The sequence below is a fragment of the Numida meleagris genome, chromosome 18 (genome assembly GCF_002078875.1).
Source record: "Numida meleagris isolate 19003 breed g44 Domestic line chromosome 18, NumMel1.0, whole genome shotgun sequence".
Lineage (NCBI taxonomy): Eukaryota > Metazoa > Chordata > Aves > Galliformes > Numididae > Numida > Numida meleagris.
Genome location: NC_034426.1, coordinates 6,545,076 through 6,562,786, shown reverse-complemented (window position 1 = coordinate 6,562,786; position 17,711 = coordinate 6,545,076). Strand labels below are relative to the sequence as shown.

The following is a 17,711-nucleotide window of genomic DNA, read 5'->3' as shown; positions in this document are numbered from 1 at the left end:
ATCTCTGTACTGTACAAAGAATGGTTCAACAAGCTATCAAGAGATTCATTTTGTTTTATAGACAGGGAATGGAACGAAGACTTTGGTAGGTGCAGTTTTTGCTCACCAGTATGTAAGGCAGACAATCAGGATTTCACACCCCTGAGGTGAAACATCACAAAATCAGTCCAGTCTGATTATTAATCAGTCATATCACAGTACCACATACTGACTCCACATTGTGGTTAGAGGCTAAATAAACTAGCAAAAACAGTCATTGCCCTAAAGAATTAATAGCTAAAAAATGAGGACAGAGAAAAGGATAGATAAAATAGATTGATGACGGATTGGAATTTTAGATAGACAGACATGAACTGCTTTATTCCAAGATCATCCAATCAATGAATGCAAGAATCCAGAGTTCTGCTCTTTGTGCATAACACATTCGTGATGATGGTGAGATTTCCAGAGGGTAAGACAGGGCTGGTTCTGAGAAGTTCTTTGCAAAAGACCACAGAGGTACAAACACTGAGTCTAGTGCTTTCTAAGTGAGCTATGGCAAGATTTCTAAATAAAGTGGCAGCTTGAAAAAAATTAGGAACTCTAGTTTGCCATTTCATGTGATCATACTGTGTCCAGGAGGTAAAGCTGTCTGAATCAGACCAATCATCAAAACAACACTGCTTTCCCTGTGACATTGCCACAAGGAGGGACCAACCCTGCGTTGAAAATCCATGGCTGAAACATGATATTTAGGTGGGGAAAGGCAAAGTAGTTTGGATTATGCAAAGGAGAACATTTCTCACAAGCTTTCATCTACACAGCCGGACACAAATGTACCTGAGAGGCTGGAAGAGATTTAAATTTTCAGACATTTCTTTTATTTTCTCATTTTCTTTGCTGAATCAATTTCCATTTTTCTAGTATTGTCAACATGAGATAAAGTCCAGCTTCTTTGAAAAGTGTTCTGGAATTTGAAAGTCCTGGATATAGTTTTCTGTTTGTCAAATGAATACGAATAACATACACTCTGAGGCATTCTCAGACATGTTTGTAACAAACCAGATCCAAGCATCTTTGAAAGCTTGTAGTTTGAATATTGTCCTGGAACACAGCATCCACGGGGCTGACCTCAGATCTCCATGGCCCTCTTTGTTTGTGCAAGCTGGATTAAAGAATTCTATCCCGGGAGAATGTCTAGAATTCAGGAAGCTCTTCTTTACTCCATGGAATGTTTGTAATAAATGTCACCACGATCATCATTGCTTGGTGTTCTGGTTCTGACAGGAAGTCATTATTTTGGCCCTCTTTTCCATAACTCAGCCCTACCTGCAATTCCAACACAAACTTCATTTCCACCCACGGTGTCACTCGTCAGATGGTGATGTGGCTTCCTTTCAAAAGATCAGCATATGCTGGTCCTCTCTGTTGTGGGAAAAAGAACAGTGATAGGCCTGGCCACTGACGTGGCAACAGGAATTCAGTCTCTCATGTTTGTATTGCTTGGTTCGTGGACCAGCAGAGGAATGCATCTTTCTAGCCCTACACACATAGTGTGCTACTCCTCAGCATCACGTATAACGTCACCAGGTGGAGCGTACTTTGCAGCCTGTAACTCATTTGGCCACCTTACTGGTGACTTACATTTACACTTATTCCAGTCACGAGTCCTTGGTTTTCAATTTTTGACTACTTCTTCCTTAATCCTCTAGTCACTTAAGCTCTCCTGCTGCAGAAACATACCAGTGTCTCCTGTGTTCCTTCCTTTCCTTTGCATTAGGATGGTTTCTTACTGTGTCTTCAATACAGTTTGTTTCAGAATCTGACACTCCTTTATCCCCAAGACAATCTCTGAAAGGCATCCAAATGCATCTGTTACTTAAAAAATGGAAATTGATGTATTTATTGAAAAGAAGATTCTGATCAAATTTTCTCTGCTACCAGTGTAGGAGAAACAATGAACCGTGAGGATGTTTTAAAACCTCTCCTGGGAGCCCTGCTTCCCCGCAGTCTGCAGATGAATCAGATTTGTATGTAGATATTTGAAACATTACAAAAACATCAGAAACAGAAAAAGATTTATTAGAAATATTACATGGTTTTTTTTTTTTTTTTGCATCATACATTTCAATAATGTTAATCTTTAAATATTAGCATGTCCGAATCTGGCAATGCCTAGTATATACATTCTAATGTGCTCTTTGTATAAATTAGATCATGATGTAACATCTGTATCCAATAGAGAAAGCTAAAAGTACTTGACTGTTAGAGATGATTATCCCACATGACAAACTCAAGTCCGGACCAATAATCAATAAAAACATTGTGTCCAGCATCACCCCATGGAACTTGGCACACGTGCAAGTTAAAAATGTAGAGACCATCAGCTGTGAAAAATGTTAATTGTAGTTATGTTATAAACTCGTTCCTACACCGCATTGGTGGGTGAGTCTAAATGGCACTGGAGTTGATTAAAAAAACAATAGAGTCTAGCATAGTAGAAGTTATTGCTGGGTTTAAAAATGTCTTAATGCTCAGTGCCCTGAGTCTTCTTAGGCAAAAGCCCTCTTCTGACAGGAAAATGCATAATCTCATCCCATACAGACTCTGCACGTAATCAGATACACAAGGTGCAGCTTTGCAACCAGCTGGTCCCATAAGATACTTCCAAATGGAAGACCTGGTACCATAAGCAGAGAAAGATGAGGGAGGTGCAAACAACCTACAACTGGATGAGCCAATGCTCTTATTGTCGTTGTCAAGGAAGTGAGAGTTAAGCCAATGAAGTCAAAAGCTGGACTTTGAAGAGCTCCAGGTCGGGAATCAAATAGGGCAGAACCAATCCTTCTGCCAGCATGCACCTATTTGGTTTGGACAGAAAACTCACAAATAGTGGTTGCACACACAAAACAAGAAAAATCATACAGAAAACCTGGAAAAAAAAAAAAAAAAGAAAGAAAGAAAACCTGCCAAAAGTCAAGAAATAGAATGCGTCTCACTGAATGGAAACTGGAGAACCTGCTTAAGTCAAAAATCAGTCTGCTTAGTGGGTCTGCCTTGCCGCAGCACGAGAAAAACAGTGAATCTTTGGCTTTTGGACATTCCCATGAAGATCACAGTCACAGAAAGGAAAGCCTGGCAAAGGCAGCAAGTTCTGGGTTCTCTTCCCTCCTCATCTTCTGAGGGTCATCCCAGGCTGCACCCTTAGGAGAAATGTCACTCAAGATGGCAGTCAGTCAGGACTCTCAAGCTGAAATCCTACAGACATCCGTATCCTTTGCTGTCCATTCAGGTGCAGGTATTCATTTACATCTTGTTCCCTCTCCTCACGTACTGGACTTTCACTCCAGGCAGTTTCATTGCGTACTTTCAGAAACAGCTCATCAGCCCTTCTAGAAAACCTTCTTAGAGAGCTGAGTCTGGACTCTCTTCTCAACTCCTCTGTACCTTCCCAAACCATGATATACTTTGTACCTTCTATAAATCACCACAAATTCTGGAAGTCAGACCACTTTCCACACTTTTAATTCCCTTTCCTCTAGCAGCTGTAGTGAAACAATCACACAACGCAATATCCCTCCTTGGAACTCCACTGAAATCCCAATCCTAAACATTTTTCTCACGTGCTCATCCAAAATCAGCTCTATGATTTCTTGGAGTCTGACAGACTACCCAAGGACACAAATAAATGCAGTTATGTTTTAGAGCTACTGTACATTTAAGGAGCACGTGGTAAAGCAATTCCATCTGCCTGCATCAGGGAAAGATCCACTACTCCTAAGAGGCAGAGCCAGAAAGGATTTAGGTAGTTAGTTGTTGCTGATACCATCCATATCACATCATCACGTGTTCCAATCTAGCAATTTTCAGAGACTTCCTATACACTGTAGCTTATCTCAATTAACAAGTTCGATAACATTAATGGCAGCTAGAACTTTAATTTTGCAATTCCAATTTGAGATGCCTTAGAACTCACAGTCACTTTATATTTTCTGAACATCACGCTGGTCTGAAGCACCTGGTATGGGACAAACTTAAATTTATATTCAAATTTTGAGGCAGCAAAAAGCCACAGACTTTTCTAAAAATCTAGGTCTGCAAATGTAACTGTGCAATGTTCCAAAGGAAAAAAAATACACAACAATGTAGCAGCTTAAATGAACCCATAAACACAATTCTTCATCTCAAAAAATAACCCAGAAGAGTACCTCAATCTCCAATTGTCAGCACTTCGAAGTGAGATGTTTTGCAGGTCTGAAGGCTGGAAAGTAACACTGAGCAAATGGTAAAACTGGTATCTTGTTCTCTACAGACAGACAACTCCTTGTTCCAACTCCCAGGTAAGTGAACGTGTTTTTATGAATATACCATTAGAACTGCGTAGAATTAGTGCTTGGACTATGCTGCTGGGGGAGGCTTGAGAAAATAAGCTGCAGAGATAGAAAGAGTGCTTTGTAAAACTGATTTAAAAATTGAAAGCCACCAGATCAAGCGGCCAAAAGCTTTGTAAAGCTAGTAAGCCTTGGGAAAACAGATTAGAATAAGTGTCAGAACGGTGCTTGAAGCAAATGAAACTGAGATATTAGATAACATATGTATGTAGCTTACATTTGGACAGCCACGCGGAACACAAGCACTTCCAGTGATCAGAGGGTTAAGATGATCTTTCTTTTCTGGATCACGTGGAGCCCTCTGACTTTGAAATGTTTTCCAGACTCTGGGAATGAAAATAGTTTTTCTCATCTCTCCAAGTGCCTGATCCAAAGCCCACTGAGGAATACGGAATTTTCTGTGTTGACTTCACTACGCTTTGAACTACAGCCTGTTGGAGAGTTGGGATCTCTGCCAATGGATACCTCAAGGGAAAAGAGCCTGCTGCATCCACGAGGCAAAGGAGCTGTGCAGCGTAGGTCCCTTCCTAAATGAAATCTGCTTAGCAACTATTTTTCTTTTCCATCTTATCACATAACAGGAAACTTATATTTGAGAACACTTAGAGCAATGCATCCTATGCTCTCTAGGGATGGCAGAGTGTATGCTGAAAATTACTGCGGACTTAATTTAATGTAGAGAGCACTCTCTTGCAAGGAAATAACTCTGCCCAAGCATTTAGAGTCACTTTCTCACAGTACAGCATGACACCAAGGAGTGGAAAGGCGCTGTAAGTGTGCACCACTTTTTATCACGTGGACTCTCAAAAGATTGGAATCAGAATTTCCTGAGGGTGATGGATTAGAATAAGTGTCAGACTGGAACTCAGAGCTAGTGCTGCTTTCCTCCTACTGTGAAACACGCATACCCTGTATTCCTCCATCTTCCTTTCTGTTCGAGGCACTCCCTGACCTTGGCTGCTGTCACTTATCCCCTAAATCTTGATTTTGCTGTGAGGAAAACCAAAGTCTGAAACAGCTTGTTTACTAATTAAATGATATAAAAAAGAAAAAGACAAACAAACAAACCCAATGAAGTACTATGGGGAAGCCAGAGGCTGAGATCAGGCACCTGCAAAGCCCCAGAAAACATGAAACATCATGTGTCTTCTGTGAAATCATCTGTTTCTATTTCATGAGCTCTTTTCAAGTGCTAAGAGCAGCGAGCATACACTATGAACTTATTAAGAGAAAAATGATCCCTAGCTGCCTATGATTAACATTCATGAAGCGTCAGGTCTGGGTCACAGGGTTAAACACACTAACTAAACAACTCCTTTCTTCTAGCAGTATAATCTAAAATGGTTAGCAGCCTTCTGTGAGATCCTGTACAGCATATTCTCTAAGACCTGCTCCTAGAACAAATTAAGAAGCCTTTAATTGAGTTTGATCCTTCCGCCATTGGAGATGAACATAAAATTTAACTTCATGGAGTGAAATAAGAGAATCAGTAAGTAAATTAAACAGTATACTTCAGACATCTTACTAATAGTATTATTGAGTTGAAAGGCTATTCTCGGGCGCCTTAAAGATATCTGACACCAAGAGGGGAACACAGTAATATATTGCAATTTGCAGAGTGAAACTGCAACTTCTATTGTTACCAATACATTACTGTGTTCTTTTACAGGGTAACATCACTTCTAAGCATTTAACAGTGCCCTATGGACTACATTTCATTGCAAAGGGCATAAGCTGTCTCAAGATTTATCCTTCTACGCAGAAATTACTTATTTGTGCTGATTATACAGGATCAACGCAGAAAAGAGAAGTTGCTCTACTCAGTTCACAAAAACATGAACTACTGAGATGTCAATATACTGCTTAGAGAGTCACCACCTGATTACTGGCACCTTGTAAACTAAAGCTAGTAACTTGCATTTGCAATATTCCTATGCTAACAGTGCCTGTATAGACAGCTGAGAAACAAGGCTCCATCCTCTAACAGTCAAGCTACAGCAATGAAACTGTTGTAACAAAGCTGTTTTTCTCTGAGATTACATCTGTCTGATCCGAAATGGAGTCTCAACAAATAACAGTATCTTCTAAAGTTCTCTCACTAACTGGTGGTGGAACAGAGCGTGGTTTCCAAGTTACAAATGATGGTGTGGTTATCCTACTGGATAAGCTACTGCAAACAAACTAGCAGACTGAGTGGGGCAGATGCGTGAGAATAACTCAGGTTAAAGTTCGACACACATGCATTTGTCATGTCGTCCCATAAAATATATGGAGGGAAGAAAACAAAACATATTTGGGATGAGTTAAATATATTTGGGCAAGAAGAGCATTTTTGTGAGCTTTTGTACTAGAATTAATCTCCCAACTTCCCTTGAGTACCAGCATAGTCCACACTGATTTAAAACTTCATTTTGTAGGAGGTCTCTTGTTGGTAGAGACTGGTCTGTGGTAAACATTGTGTAGCGCAAGGAATCCTCTTCAGAAACAAAATCGCAGATGAATTTGGTTTGTATGGATGGACAATGGTTATTTATTTGGTTTTAGTCCCAGATAATCAAAACTATGGAAGAGCTTTCTTTCAAACTAAGAGCTTAGGTTGGTTGTGGAAGAGGAGCAAGGGGATTTTTAAAGTGATCGAGTGCATCTGTGGTATTCTTTGTTCTCTTCCCCACTTGTGTCCACCTCTTGCTCTGCCATCTCAGGTCTCAAAGTACTTGTAAATCTGGGCGACGTACTGCATCACACTCTGCCAGTCTGGCCGGTCTGTGTACATCATCTCACTGAGTTCCTGCATGGGACATATTGTCAAAATTTAGTCAAGCACTTCCACTGGGAGCATCCCTGGGTCCTCTGAGTAGCTGTTGTTACTGAACACTACTGCTTCCACTTCAGAGCACGTTAAAGCCACATAACAGAATAGAAGTCCATGGGAACAATCGACTGGCCGACTGCAATTGTAAAACTCTGGCTAAAGAACAAACTGTTTAAACACTGTACATCCTGGAAAGGTCTCTTCCATCTGTAATCAAAGATTAATTCTCTATGTAATTTCATTTTATTTAAATTACTGCTTCTTTGCATGTCCTTGGTTCTGTAATTTAGCTTATGAATGCATAATATTTCCTCTTTCATATTAACCTTACTTTTCTTGCCATCAAATTGTCGATTTATGCAAAGGCTTTTTAAACAGTTTAACAAGAAAATTATCCTTCTGTTTCTCAATACTCTAAAACAAAAGGAAAGAAAATGATCTAGAGGGCAGATATAGGGCTCTGCCCATGAAAACAGGAATCACCTTCTGGAATAAGCTTCTGAGAGGAAGACACAATCAATACTCTCCATTTTAATACCAGATGACCTCCAGAAGTTACTTTAAATTGTATTAATTCAGTGACACTACAGATTTGGTCTGCTGGGAGTTCTCAAAACAACGCAAACTTTCAGAGATGGTGCTGCAGCCTTCCCTAGCACGCTATGAACATTTTCAGTGCAAGCTGACTGACCAGCCAGATGACAACAAAGGCTTTGGAATGATGTAGGCAGCAATTCTTTCCTTTCTAAAAGTAGACTACTCACCAAGCTGGGTTTGATGCCCACGCTTTCAGCAGCTTGAAATGCTAACAGCAGATTTCTCTTCTGTAAAAATAAAACAAAGGTTCAAAAGGATTATCAAAGTGTGATTCTGTAATTCTACTTTGTGTCTGGGACAATCAGCAAGTTTAAGTAAGCAGGTACATCTGAAAACTGAGAAACACTAGGTTTGATATTTTCACAGACAAAATGGCTAGATCAGGCCTCAGATGAGAAAAGCTACAGTCTCTCTGCTGAGTTCTGAAATGACACTTGCCTCTTGCTGTTGCTCCCACCTTTTCATTTTGTATGAATCAATACCAAGATCTTGGAGCACTGTATCTCCATCAAAATGGATAATGCTCACTGTGCATTCAGCAGGTTGTTTAGGATTAGGTACAACAAAACTTACTTTATCCTGGCTGTTGAGCTCTTGGTAAGGAATATGTGCAGGCAAATATGTGTGCAGGAGAGCACAGAAGGCCAGCCCATCACTCCAGCTGCTGCTGAAGTTGGTAATATCAATATTCTGCAAAAGGAAACAAACCATTCCTTAACAGTGCTACATTACAAATAAAAATAAAATCTACAAACAACTGTTTTTATGCTTGAACATGGAGGCTGGACCGGATGACCTCCGGATGTCCCCTTCAACCTCAACCATTCTGTGACTCTGTGTATCTGACCTCATGTTTACCTTCACACAGATACATGCTGTAATGAGGACGTGTAATCAACAAGTATGACTTATCAAAAGCCATACCAAAGTGGTAAAATATAACCTAGTTCTCAAGCCCTGAAGAAAGAATGTGCTTATTTGTATGAGAGGGAGGCTCCAACTTGGCAACACCAACAGCTGAATGGGCAGCTTTCCAGGAGCTGGGCAGATGCACCTAATTTGCAGAGTTGTTTGCATGAAGGCACGTCTGCATTCTTATATTCTCTGTCAATGCAGCAGCTTTCATTTGCACATCATAGAGAACTTAACAAAAGGCAGATAAAGAACGGGAATTCTGAGATACAGAATTTGATTGTCTATCCAAATTCACAAAATGAGCCTTAAGTAGTTGAGGACAGAACAGATTTTCTGATGCTCACTCTCCTACTTCCAGAGCTGCTGACAAATAAAGGTGGCAGAGTCCCTGGTAACAGTACAAGATCCTGACAGAACAGAAATAAACAGATATTTAAACATTATTGAAACACATTTCCTAACATGACAACAATCCTGAGTTTGCTCAAGAAAGCAAAACAGATTCTGATGTTTTAAAATCAGCCACCTTTAAAAACACCTTTAAAATAAAAACATTACTGGGGACACAGAGTGCACTCGTGTTTCATGGATTCTGTTATGAGCAGAGCTACAGCTAAACATACACTTGTGGCCCCGTCTGATTCTGTGAACAAAGTGACCTTTCTAACTTTCTTGTATGCACTGATGGAGCCATACCAGCATGCCCAGGAACCCTAATGGCTTGGTTTTACTGCTGTAGTTCCAAATACAAGCTAAAAACAGAACAGGGATAGTGGTTAGAAAAGATCCAAGTGTTCACTGCAGAGCATGGAAGGCTCCAGGATACGTCAATACTGCACCATCTCTCGCACCATGGCAGGTGCACAGCTACCCTGAACTCCCCTTTTAACCATATTTTCAGTGCACTGAATGTCAGCCCTCACTCTCTGCTACTTAACTTTCTTTAGCTATTTTCCATCTTCTTTCAAGATTCCCCCCAAAACAAAGCTTTTACTGCATTTCTCACATAAAACCTCATGCAGGAGCACTAAAGCCCAGACGGGAAGTATTTCAGCACATGCTTTTCACTTATGCCTCATTGATTAGTTGTCCAACCTGGACTTTGTCCAGTCAGGATTTCAGATTAGAAATAAGTGTCTACAATAAAATATGACTCAAACTGAAACAGTACAGAATATTTCACGTTAAAATACTCCGGCCACAAGAGCACGACATGAGAATCTTGACATGCCCAATGGAGCGGCAAAAAAGAAGCAGAGAAAGACCTGAGAGTGCAAAGTTTGCTACGACAGTGATGGAGGACAGCAAATAGTGCAAGGGTAACCCAGACAAAGCTATTTCCAGGGTAGCAGCCAGGTTTCTTGTCAGTGAAAACACTCCACTCACTTCAAAAGAAAGCTCATACATGCAGCGGGAACAATACAAGATGGATCTAGAAGCACGCAGGGAGCTCAACTGTCTGGAAGTACTCAGCATGGTTCATTTCTATGTATATTAATGTATCCGACATAAGGCAAAGTAAAAAAAAAAATAATAAAAACAAGTCTAGGCAATGTTATTTAGAGATCATATGTATTATCTATAGCATTAGTGACATGCTAAGTCCAAAAGGCACCGAACACCTGCAAGTCATTAACATCAGCCCCCCACTCCAGGACCAGGACCTTCGCTTGCAGATAACAGAGCGCTGCGAGAGCCACCTAAAAACCCACAGGGAAATCTGTGTGATCTCTTGTCACTAAAAACAATTCCTTGTTTGTCTGAGGAAAAAACAACCACCCCGTCGGATTTCACTGCATCTTTGAGTCTTCAGCAAAAAGCAACAATGACCTCATGTGCTCCTCATTACAGCCTGAGTATGTTAAATACTGACCCAAGACATTCCCGCTATGCAAATCCTGTGCCTGCAGCAATGGCTCTCTGAGTCATAATTTTTCTCTGCAAGACCCAAAATTAGGAATTATAAACGTGAATCAGCTTGAAGCTAAGCTGGAACTCTGTGGAAGGAAGCCTGCAGTAAATACATCCTTCGCATCTCTTTTCCCACCCACCCCCAGCACACAAGTTGCCCTCCTGCCTCTCAGAACAACACGCTGGGAATGTGCCAGAGTGGTTAATCACTGAATTTCAGTCCACAGAGAATATAAACTTCAATACTGAAGACAGAACTAGTTAAATGTATTGAATAAGCCAAAGGGAATTGCCTTGTTTTTAAGAGCAGCTCCCTCTTAATCAGCTCAGCTTTCCAGAATCCTTCCTCCTTATCACTAACTGAAGACCCACATCGCCTTCACAAACCAAAAGTCTTAACGTTTGGTGCTTTTAAGTCATTATATTTAGACACGGATGCCTGGACAAGATCCTCCCTTCCATGAGCTACATCTCAGCAAATCTGGATGCTGACCTTTCCAATGCAAAATCTGATCAGGGTACCTTGAAAGACAACTCCCAAGGACCACCTCCACTCACTCATCTTCAACAACAGCCGTGTGAAACAACAAATTAATTTGGATTCATCTCACCCTCACTGGTGGGGGACACATTAGTGGGCTTCAGCCAAAGTGGTTCTACCAAAGGAAGCACAGAAACTCCAAGCTCTGATCAGGTGAGTTCTAAACACGACCTAAGAAGTAATACAAGAAGGGCTCCTTTTAGCATGAGCTAATCTGAGCAAACAGAATTCTCCAGTTCATCTCAAATGTTCCAAAGATATGAAACATCTGGGCAGTTTGCTGGAAATATGGGCGAATTGAAAGCGTGGTCAGGTCTAGTTAACATGGATGAAAGACATGAATGCCTAAAATTAAAGACTGCCTGGATTCTTCTGTAATTATAGGGTACACCCAGATGACTTGGACAATTGCACACAGCTCTTTTAAATGGGTGGCTGCAAATCTGAAGTGATTTACCTATCACATTTAAAATGTCAATCCATTACTAGGAAACTTCTTGAATTCTCTTACAAATCTTTTACTCATAAATGGAATACACAGAATAATGCCTCTTGATTAAAAAAAAAACAAAACAAAACAATCGAGAATAACTTGTGGAACAGCAATACTATTTATTGTATAGAGATTAATTTGCTAGCCAAGAGGGAGGGAAGCCAAACGACCTTCTGTCCTCCAGGCTATATTAATATCCCCAGTTCAAATGGTTTGGGCAGCTGCAGTCTCAATGAGGATTGTTTTAACCTCTTTGAAACTCAGTGTTTCCATCCCAACCGTTCATATTTCCAACACTTCTACCAGACTCGTCAGTAAGTCGTGCATCTTATTGCTGATTATATGTACGAAATAATGTAGCTCGGATAACATAAAATGCTGTTAAATTATATAATCACAGCACAATGAAATAAGGAAGTGGTGTCAGCTCTTTAAAGGTTATCCCATTTAATATGTTTGAAAGCGAGTTTGTGACTTTTTTTTTCCCCAGGCACTCACAGGGAGCAGGGACAATTAAAAAGCAAAAAATTAACAAGCTTATCATCATGCACTAAGCACAGATTTGTTTAGCTCCCAGTCAATGCAGTTTCTCAAAAACCAGATTTCTAAGAAGACAGCAGAAAGTCAGGCAGGCCTCATGTTCTTCATTACCTTTCCAGATTGGGTCAAACTGGCAAGAATAGGTAACGCAGTGCTCTCCAAAGCTCTGCACAATCTAATCTAATATAAATTGTCTTAGCGATACCATTCAGAGTAGATTGTAAAGTCATTATAAAATAATTTGCGTATTCTTCAAGCTCAGCTCTTCCTTCATGAAGTATCGGGGCGGTCCATGTACTCTACAAGGCAGCTTCATTGCTTCATTCTGTCATTTTGGTTATAAGAGATGCGGTGCTGCTGTAACTGAAGTTGTCACAAGAATAAAAGCAAAAGTGGCACCAAATGGGAGATACAGTAATACGTGATAACATAACTATGCGACCACCTGCTTCCTTGGCTTGTAAGGTGAAATACAGCTGCAACTGGCATGGATACCATCACTGTAACTGTACATACAAGTAACCACCTTAATGAGCCAAGCTGCATCTGTTCGTGCCCATCAGCTGAATTGCTCCCAGCACTGTGTGGACGGGTAAACATTTCACTATAATTTGTTTTTAGGTTTTCTTTGCATTGTAATATATTACGACCAACTTTTTAGAAAGAAAGTAAATTCTGGTAAACCAGGAAAAAGCTTGAGACACATTGCTGGCACAGCGCACACAGCACACACACAATGCATGTGAACTTTTCCTAGCAAATAACACAAACCGCTTTGAATACTAATTACCCTATGAAAACATTCTCATTACTAAGGTCACCTACCTCAAAGAACTCTCTAGAGGCTACTAAAGTAACAGGATTTTGTACATATTCCTCACTGCGGGACTTAACTATCTCTTTGCACACAAGCTTCTGGAGAGGAGGGCAGAGAGAGAGAGGTGTTAGCTGTGTCTGGAGAGGCAGAGGTGGATTACACAGCAAGGCCAGGAACTAATTAGTTCTTCTCATGCACCTCTCCTCTGCTCTTCAGTGTATTTGTTATGTTCACCTGCTGAAAGCCAACTCCTTTCCTGCTACACAGCTAACACTTGCACCACTCTCCTCACATCTCGGATAAAGGACAGGACATCACAGCTGCAAGCAGCAGAAAAGCAACAGGCTGGGCTGTGTTCCTGCACTGCCAAGGCTGCAAGAGTGAAGATGCAGCAGCACAGCTCCGAGGGCCACACAGACATTCTGGGGAGGAATGGAGGGAGCGGGGGGGAGGTACACGCTGCCCTCTGTGTCCAAGGCAGCAGCTTAGCTACTTCCTCCAGGCAGCCCTGGCACAGAATTGCTAATGACCACAGTGACCGCTCCCACACTTATTGCTAATTATCCGCATGGACAGTTCAGCCATTAGCCACGTCCTGCAATTCCTGGGCAGAGGCGTAGGCTGCAGACTACGGTAGGCTCATGGAAAAGGATGGAAACAAGGTAGGAAGAGGTTCCAACAGCACAGAGTATTGATGGAAGGAGCAACAGGGCTCAGCTCTCCCAGTTAAAAGCACAGCTTGGAGTTGTTCCAGCTGGTGACCAACCAATTCAGTGTTTTCACGGATTGTCACCGCATCCAGGCAACACAAGGAAAACGTCTTGGACTTTGGGATGGATAGAATGTAAATGCTATTTTTAAAATTACCCAGCAGGATAGAAAATTACGCGTGAGAGCGCTGCATGGGCATTTATTTTATCCTTCCAATCAAAAGACTTTTTTTAGCTTTCAGGATAAAGCCCCTTGTGTAAAAAAAGGTAGGACTCGCCTCAAGTTAGTTGCCTACATTAGAGAAGCACGTTTAGGAATTGGCATCACTGTGAAGGGGGTTTGCAGACGAGTAATTAAATGGATTATCCCCAACATGTGAAGATTTGGGTGCTACATATTTTCCAGACCCAGCCCTGGCTTCAGCTGGGGCATAAAGAGAAACTGCATACACCCCATCAGCTATCTAAGTGTTTTTATGTAGAATAAGAAAAGAATTATTCTGGAAAAGAATCAGGAATATCTTGAAATTTCAAATGCATTTTCTTTCATCAAAAAATCCTCAATATTGTTCTATTGTTAGTGTATCTTTCCAAACATCACTGAAACTCATCATCATCCACTGAGATGATAAGATGATCCGTATTTTAACATCCTGGGAAATCAAGGCAATATTATGTGAGACTGCCACGACCACAGAGGTGGCCCAAAACAGACTTGGGAGCAAAACTCCTATCACCATAACATCAATTTTCATTTAAACATGGGGTAGGCCCTCCTATCTCAATGGCTTTTCCCAAGACTCCCTTCAATTACTGCATAGATTGGAAAAGTCTCTCTAGAGTCGGCATCCTCTTCACAGAACTAAAATCTTTTCTGCAATAGTTAAAGAAACTCAGACAGAAATATTGACCAGTTCTCAGAAATACACCACTTCCTGTAAAACCCCACTGCACATATGTTCCACTTCTAAATGTCAGAATGCTTTAAGCGCTGTGGGTGCAGTGCTATTACAAGCACGTGCACCCTCTCATACCAGAACAGATACGCTAGTGTATGGTACTTTAGAACAAATGCCATTGTTCACCAGAGGAGAACTCTGATGTATTAATGGCATTGGTAAATACTAACATAGACAGCTTTCTTCTGTCTACTCAGCAAGCTCTGCTCATATGCTTCTAATCCAAAGCACGCAGGTTGGTGCAGCGGAAGGGAAACCCTCCCATTTCTCCCCAGAAGAAACAGGAATTCATAGAGGAGTTCCTCCATGAACACTGCTCAGAATGAATAGATGGCTGTCATTTAAATCTGGAGGTGTTTTGTTCAGTGTTCTTCTTCAGCCACGTTCCTGTACAACTGGCCATGAAGGAGCTTTTTATTCTTTTCCCCACAACACACAGCCCCTGAACACACCTGCTTGCTGTACCAGCAGCCGAGAAACAAGCATCTTGTCTGCTTGGCCCAGCAGCAGCATCCAGCTCCCTAATGCAAAAGCATTGGCCCTCTGACCACCAGACCAAAGCGAACTCTGTACCCTCATCAGCCTTTGTGCATTTGTACATCTTTGGGCGATACTTAATATGTGCTGGACTTCAGCCAGCCAGCAAAAGAATAAACAGAAAACATGGAAAGCAGAGATAACACCATGGAATAATAGTGCCAAAACAAAGATGATATGGCAGAAATAATGTCTAACAGAAAAAAAGAAAAGGAATGCAAGTTCCTGTGAGAAAAACAAAGCCACAAATTCATTTTAAAAAAGGTAGCGTTAGTCTGACTTTAAAACGAAAATAAGAGGGTAAAAAGCTTTGTATCTGCTGCCAAGACACTGGTCAACCGGTCTCTTGCTATGATTACTTGACAAACAGCAAACACTGACACAGCCCTTGTTTTTCTCCTCAAGCTTTTGCATCCTTGCTACAGGAAGAACGTAATACAACGCAGACACTACAGCTTTTACACGGTCCGATATACCAGCTTTATGCTTCTAGTAGTAAGGACACTCAGAATTACACTTAATGACTTTTAGGTTATGCTTGGAAGCAATTTGTATCCAGTTTCTGTCTCTCAAGGCTGGAATAGCCCTAATAGCAGGAATACTTCAGGACAGGCTCATTTCTTCTTCTAACTGAAGCACATCGAAAGGCACTCCTACTAATACATACAGCAAAGAATAAGGGTGAAGTATTCAGACTCTTCTCCATGCCATTCTATATTTCTACAAACTATGCAGAGCACAGATACCCTCAGGATACTTCATCGGAGCCCTAGAACTTCCTGTGTCTTAAGAAACTGAAGCTTCAGAAAACAATTCCTAACTTTCAAGACAAATATTCAGAATGTTGGGGGTACAGATTTCTGTACTTTGCTAATTCAGACTGAACAATACAATGTCAGAGAGTATTGCTCTAAAATAGTTTCTACATGCCCCTAAGAATGCTTTTTGAAACAGCACGGTATTCTTGGAACTTACTGCAACATTAAGTGACTCTAAATAAGGCAGGGAAACAAATAAATCATTTTCTTCTAGCTTTGCTCATAGTTGCTAGCGTATTTTATGCAGAATAATGAAAAGGAATTCCTTTCTCCAGAAGCAGCTACGAAAGCTAGGTAAGTATCACGCTGCTTAGGACTTTCTGCATGCTGGTGTGATTCTTCCAGAGGTGTGAAACTGGATCTGAGATTGGTCCTTGCAAATTCCAAGATCACAATTACCAATTAAGTGGTCATCTCCAATTAGCATGAGTGCTAACAGGTAGCACTGCTATATGCGAACAGACAGGGCAGCACATCTGCTCTAGAGCACTCCTTACCTCCTCCTATTTCACATTCCTCTACTTAAGACAACCACACAGATGGTTTCGTTATAAAGGACGGTAGTTCTTCAAGAAGCGGATCCCAAATGGGCCCTGTTAAACTAAGTTTAACACTGATAAAACTAACAACTGTGACGCTACTCTTGGAGAAAAGTGTTTGATTCTCTTGTCCTCTGTGCCATAGGATGGACGTGCAGTTGTTGGAAAAAATGTGAAAACAGTTCTTTTAAGCAAACCGTATTTATTAACGTGGCAGCAATTCCCTCCCCTCTCTAAAGAGAGTATGTGGCAGAAACAATAATTCTGAACTCTAATGATCGTGGGTTAAGTGCCTCTTGATGTTCCACGCGTTCACAATACATCTGTGGCTAGCAATAGACTTAATCTAGAGAGGTTTGGACCCTTGACAAATGATCTCCACAGAGAGCAAATAGAACCAGAGCACTCAAATAACACCACGGTCACTAATGATATGATTATGGGAGGTGATAATGCAACAAGAATGACTTTCAGCAGCTTCCAGGAGTTACAGTTCATGGGAACAGAGCCTATTAGAAAAGAGGCACCCAATTTCTACTTCACATTGTTGCTATGATGCAGAATTTTTAAATATATGAAAAAAAACACTAGACAACAGAACAAAAGCTATTTTAACATAAATGACTTACTCTCAGCAGGCTTTGTGGTTTAAAGGACTTGTAGTAATAGAGCTCCAGAACCACAAAAGCAGTACTCAGTGTGGTCATCTCATCACCCCACATTATATACCATGATATCAGCAAATTCACGTAGTAAGAAGGAGCAGTCTACATCTGTATAGCAAAAGAGATGTGCCAGTGCACAATTCTTACAGGGAGCCATACTTTAGGTTAAGGGTGTTTGGTTTTTTTTCAAGCTGGAGATTTTCCTCAGGGAGGTTTTGCAAAAAGCTGCTGAGCCCAAAGCCTTATTTCACTGCAATTCTTTTTGCTGCTGCCATTTTTTTTTAGCACTTCCCCTAATTCAAAAATCAATGCCCCAAATGCCAGAAGATATTCATCCAAGCACTGAAATATGACAGTTGAAATCATATGGTAAAACATACCATAGTGTATGTGATCTCGTGTATTTTTTTTCAGCCATTAAGCTGAACTTCATTTTCAGTCTAGAGCTTCTGCTTCATTTTCTAAAATAATTACTCTTTCTTGTTAG

General features: G+C 40.9%; 1 protein-coding gene across 4 annotated transcripts in view; it reads right to left on the bottom strand.

Annotated features, from left to right (window-relative positions):
- SPECC1 (sperm antigen with calponin homology and coiled-coil domains 1) overlaps positions 2,041-17,711 on the bottom strand; it is an 83,222-nt gene continuing 67,551 nt past the window's right edge. For all 4 annotated transcript variants that reach the window (XM_021416211.1, XM_021416212.1, XM_021416213.1 and 1 more), the window contains 3 exons: positions 8,353-8,469; positions 7,947-8,006; positions 2,041-7,158 (listed from right to left, as the gene is read on the bottom strand). In XM_021416211.1, the coding sequence (XP_021271886.1) occupies positions 7,069-7,158; positions 7,947-8,006; positions 8,353-8,469 (267 nt within the window). In that variant the 3' untranslated portion in view covers positions 2,041-7,068. The remainder of the gene's footprint in view (positions 7,159-7,946; positions 8,007-8,352; positions 8,470-17,711) is intronic.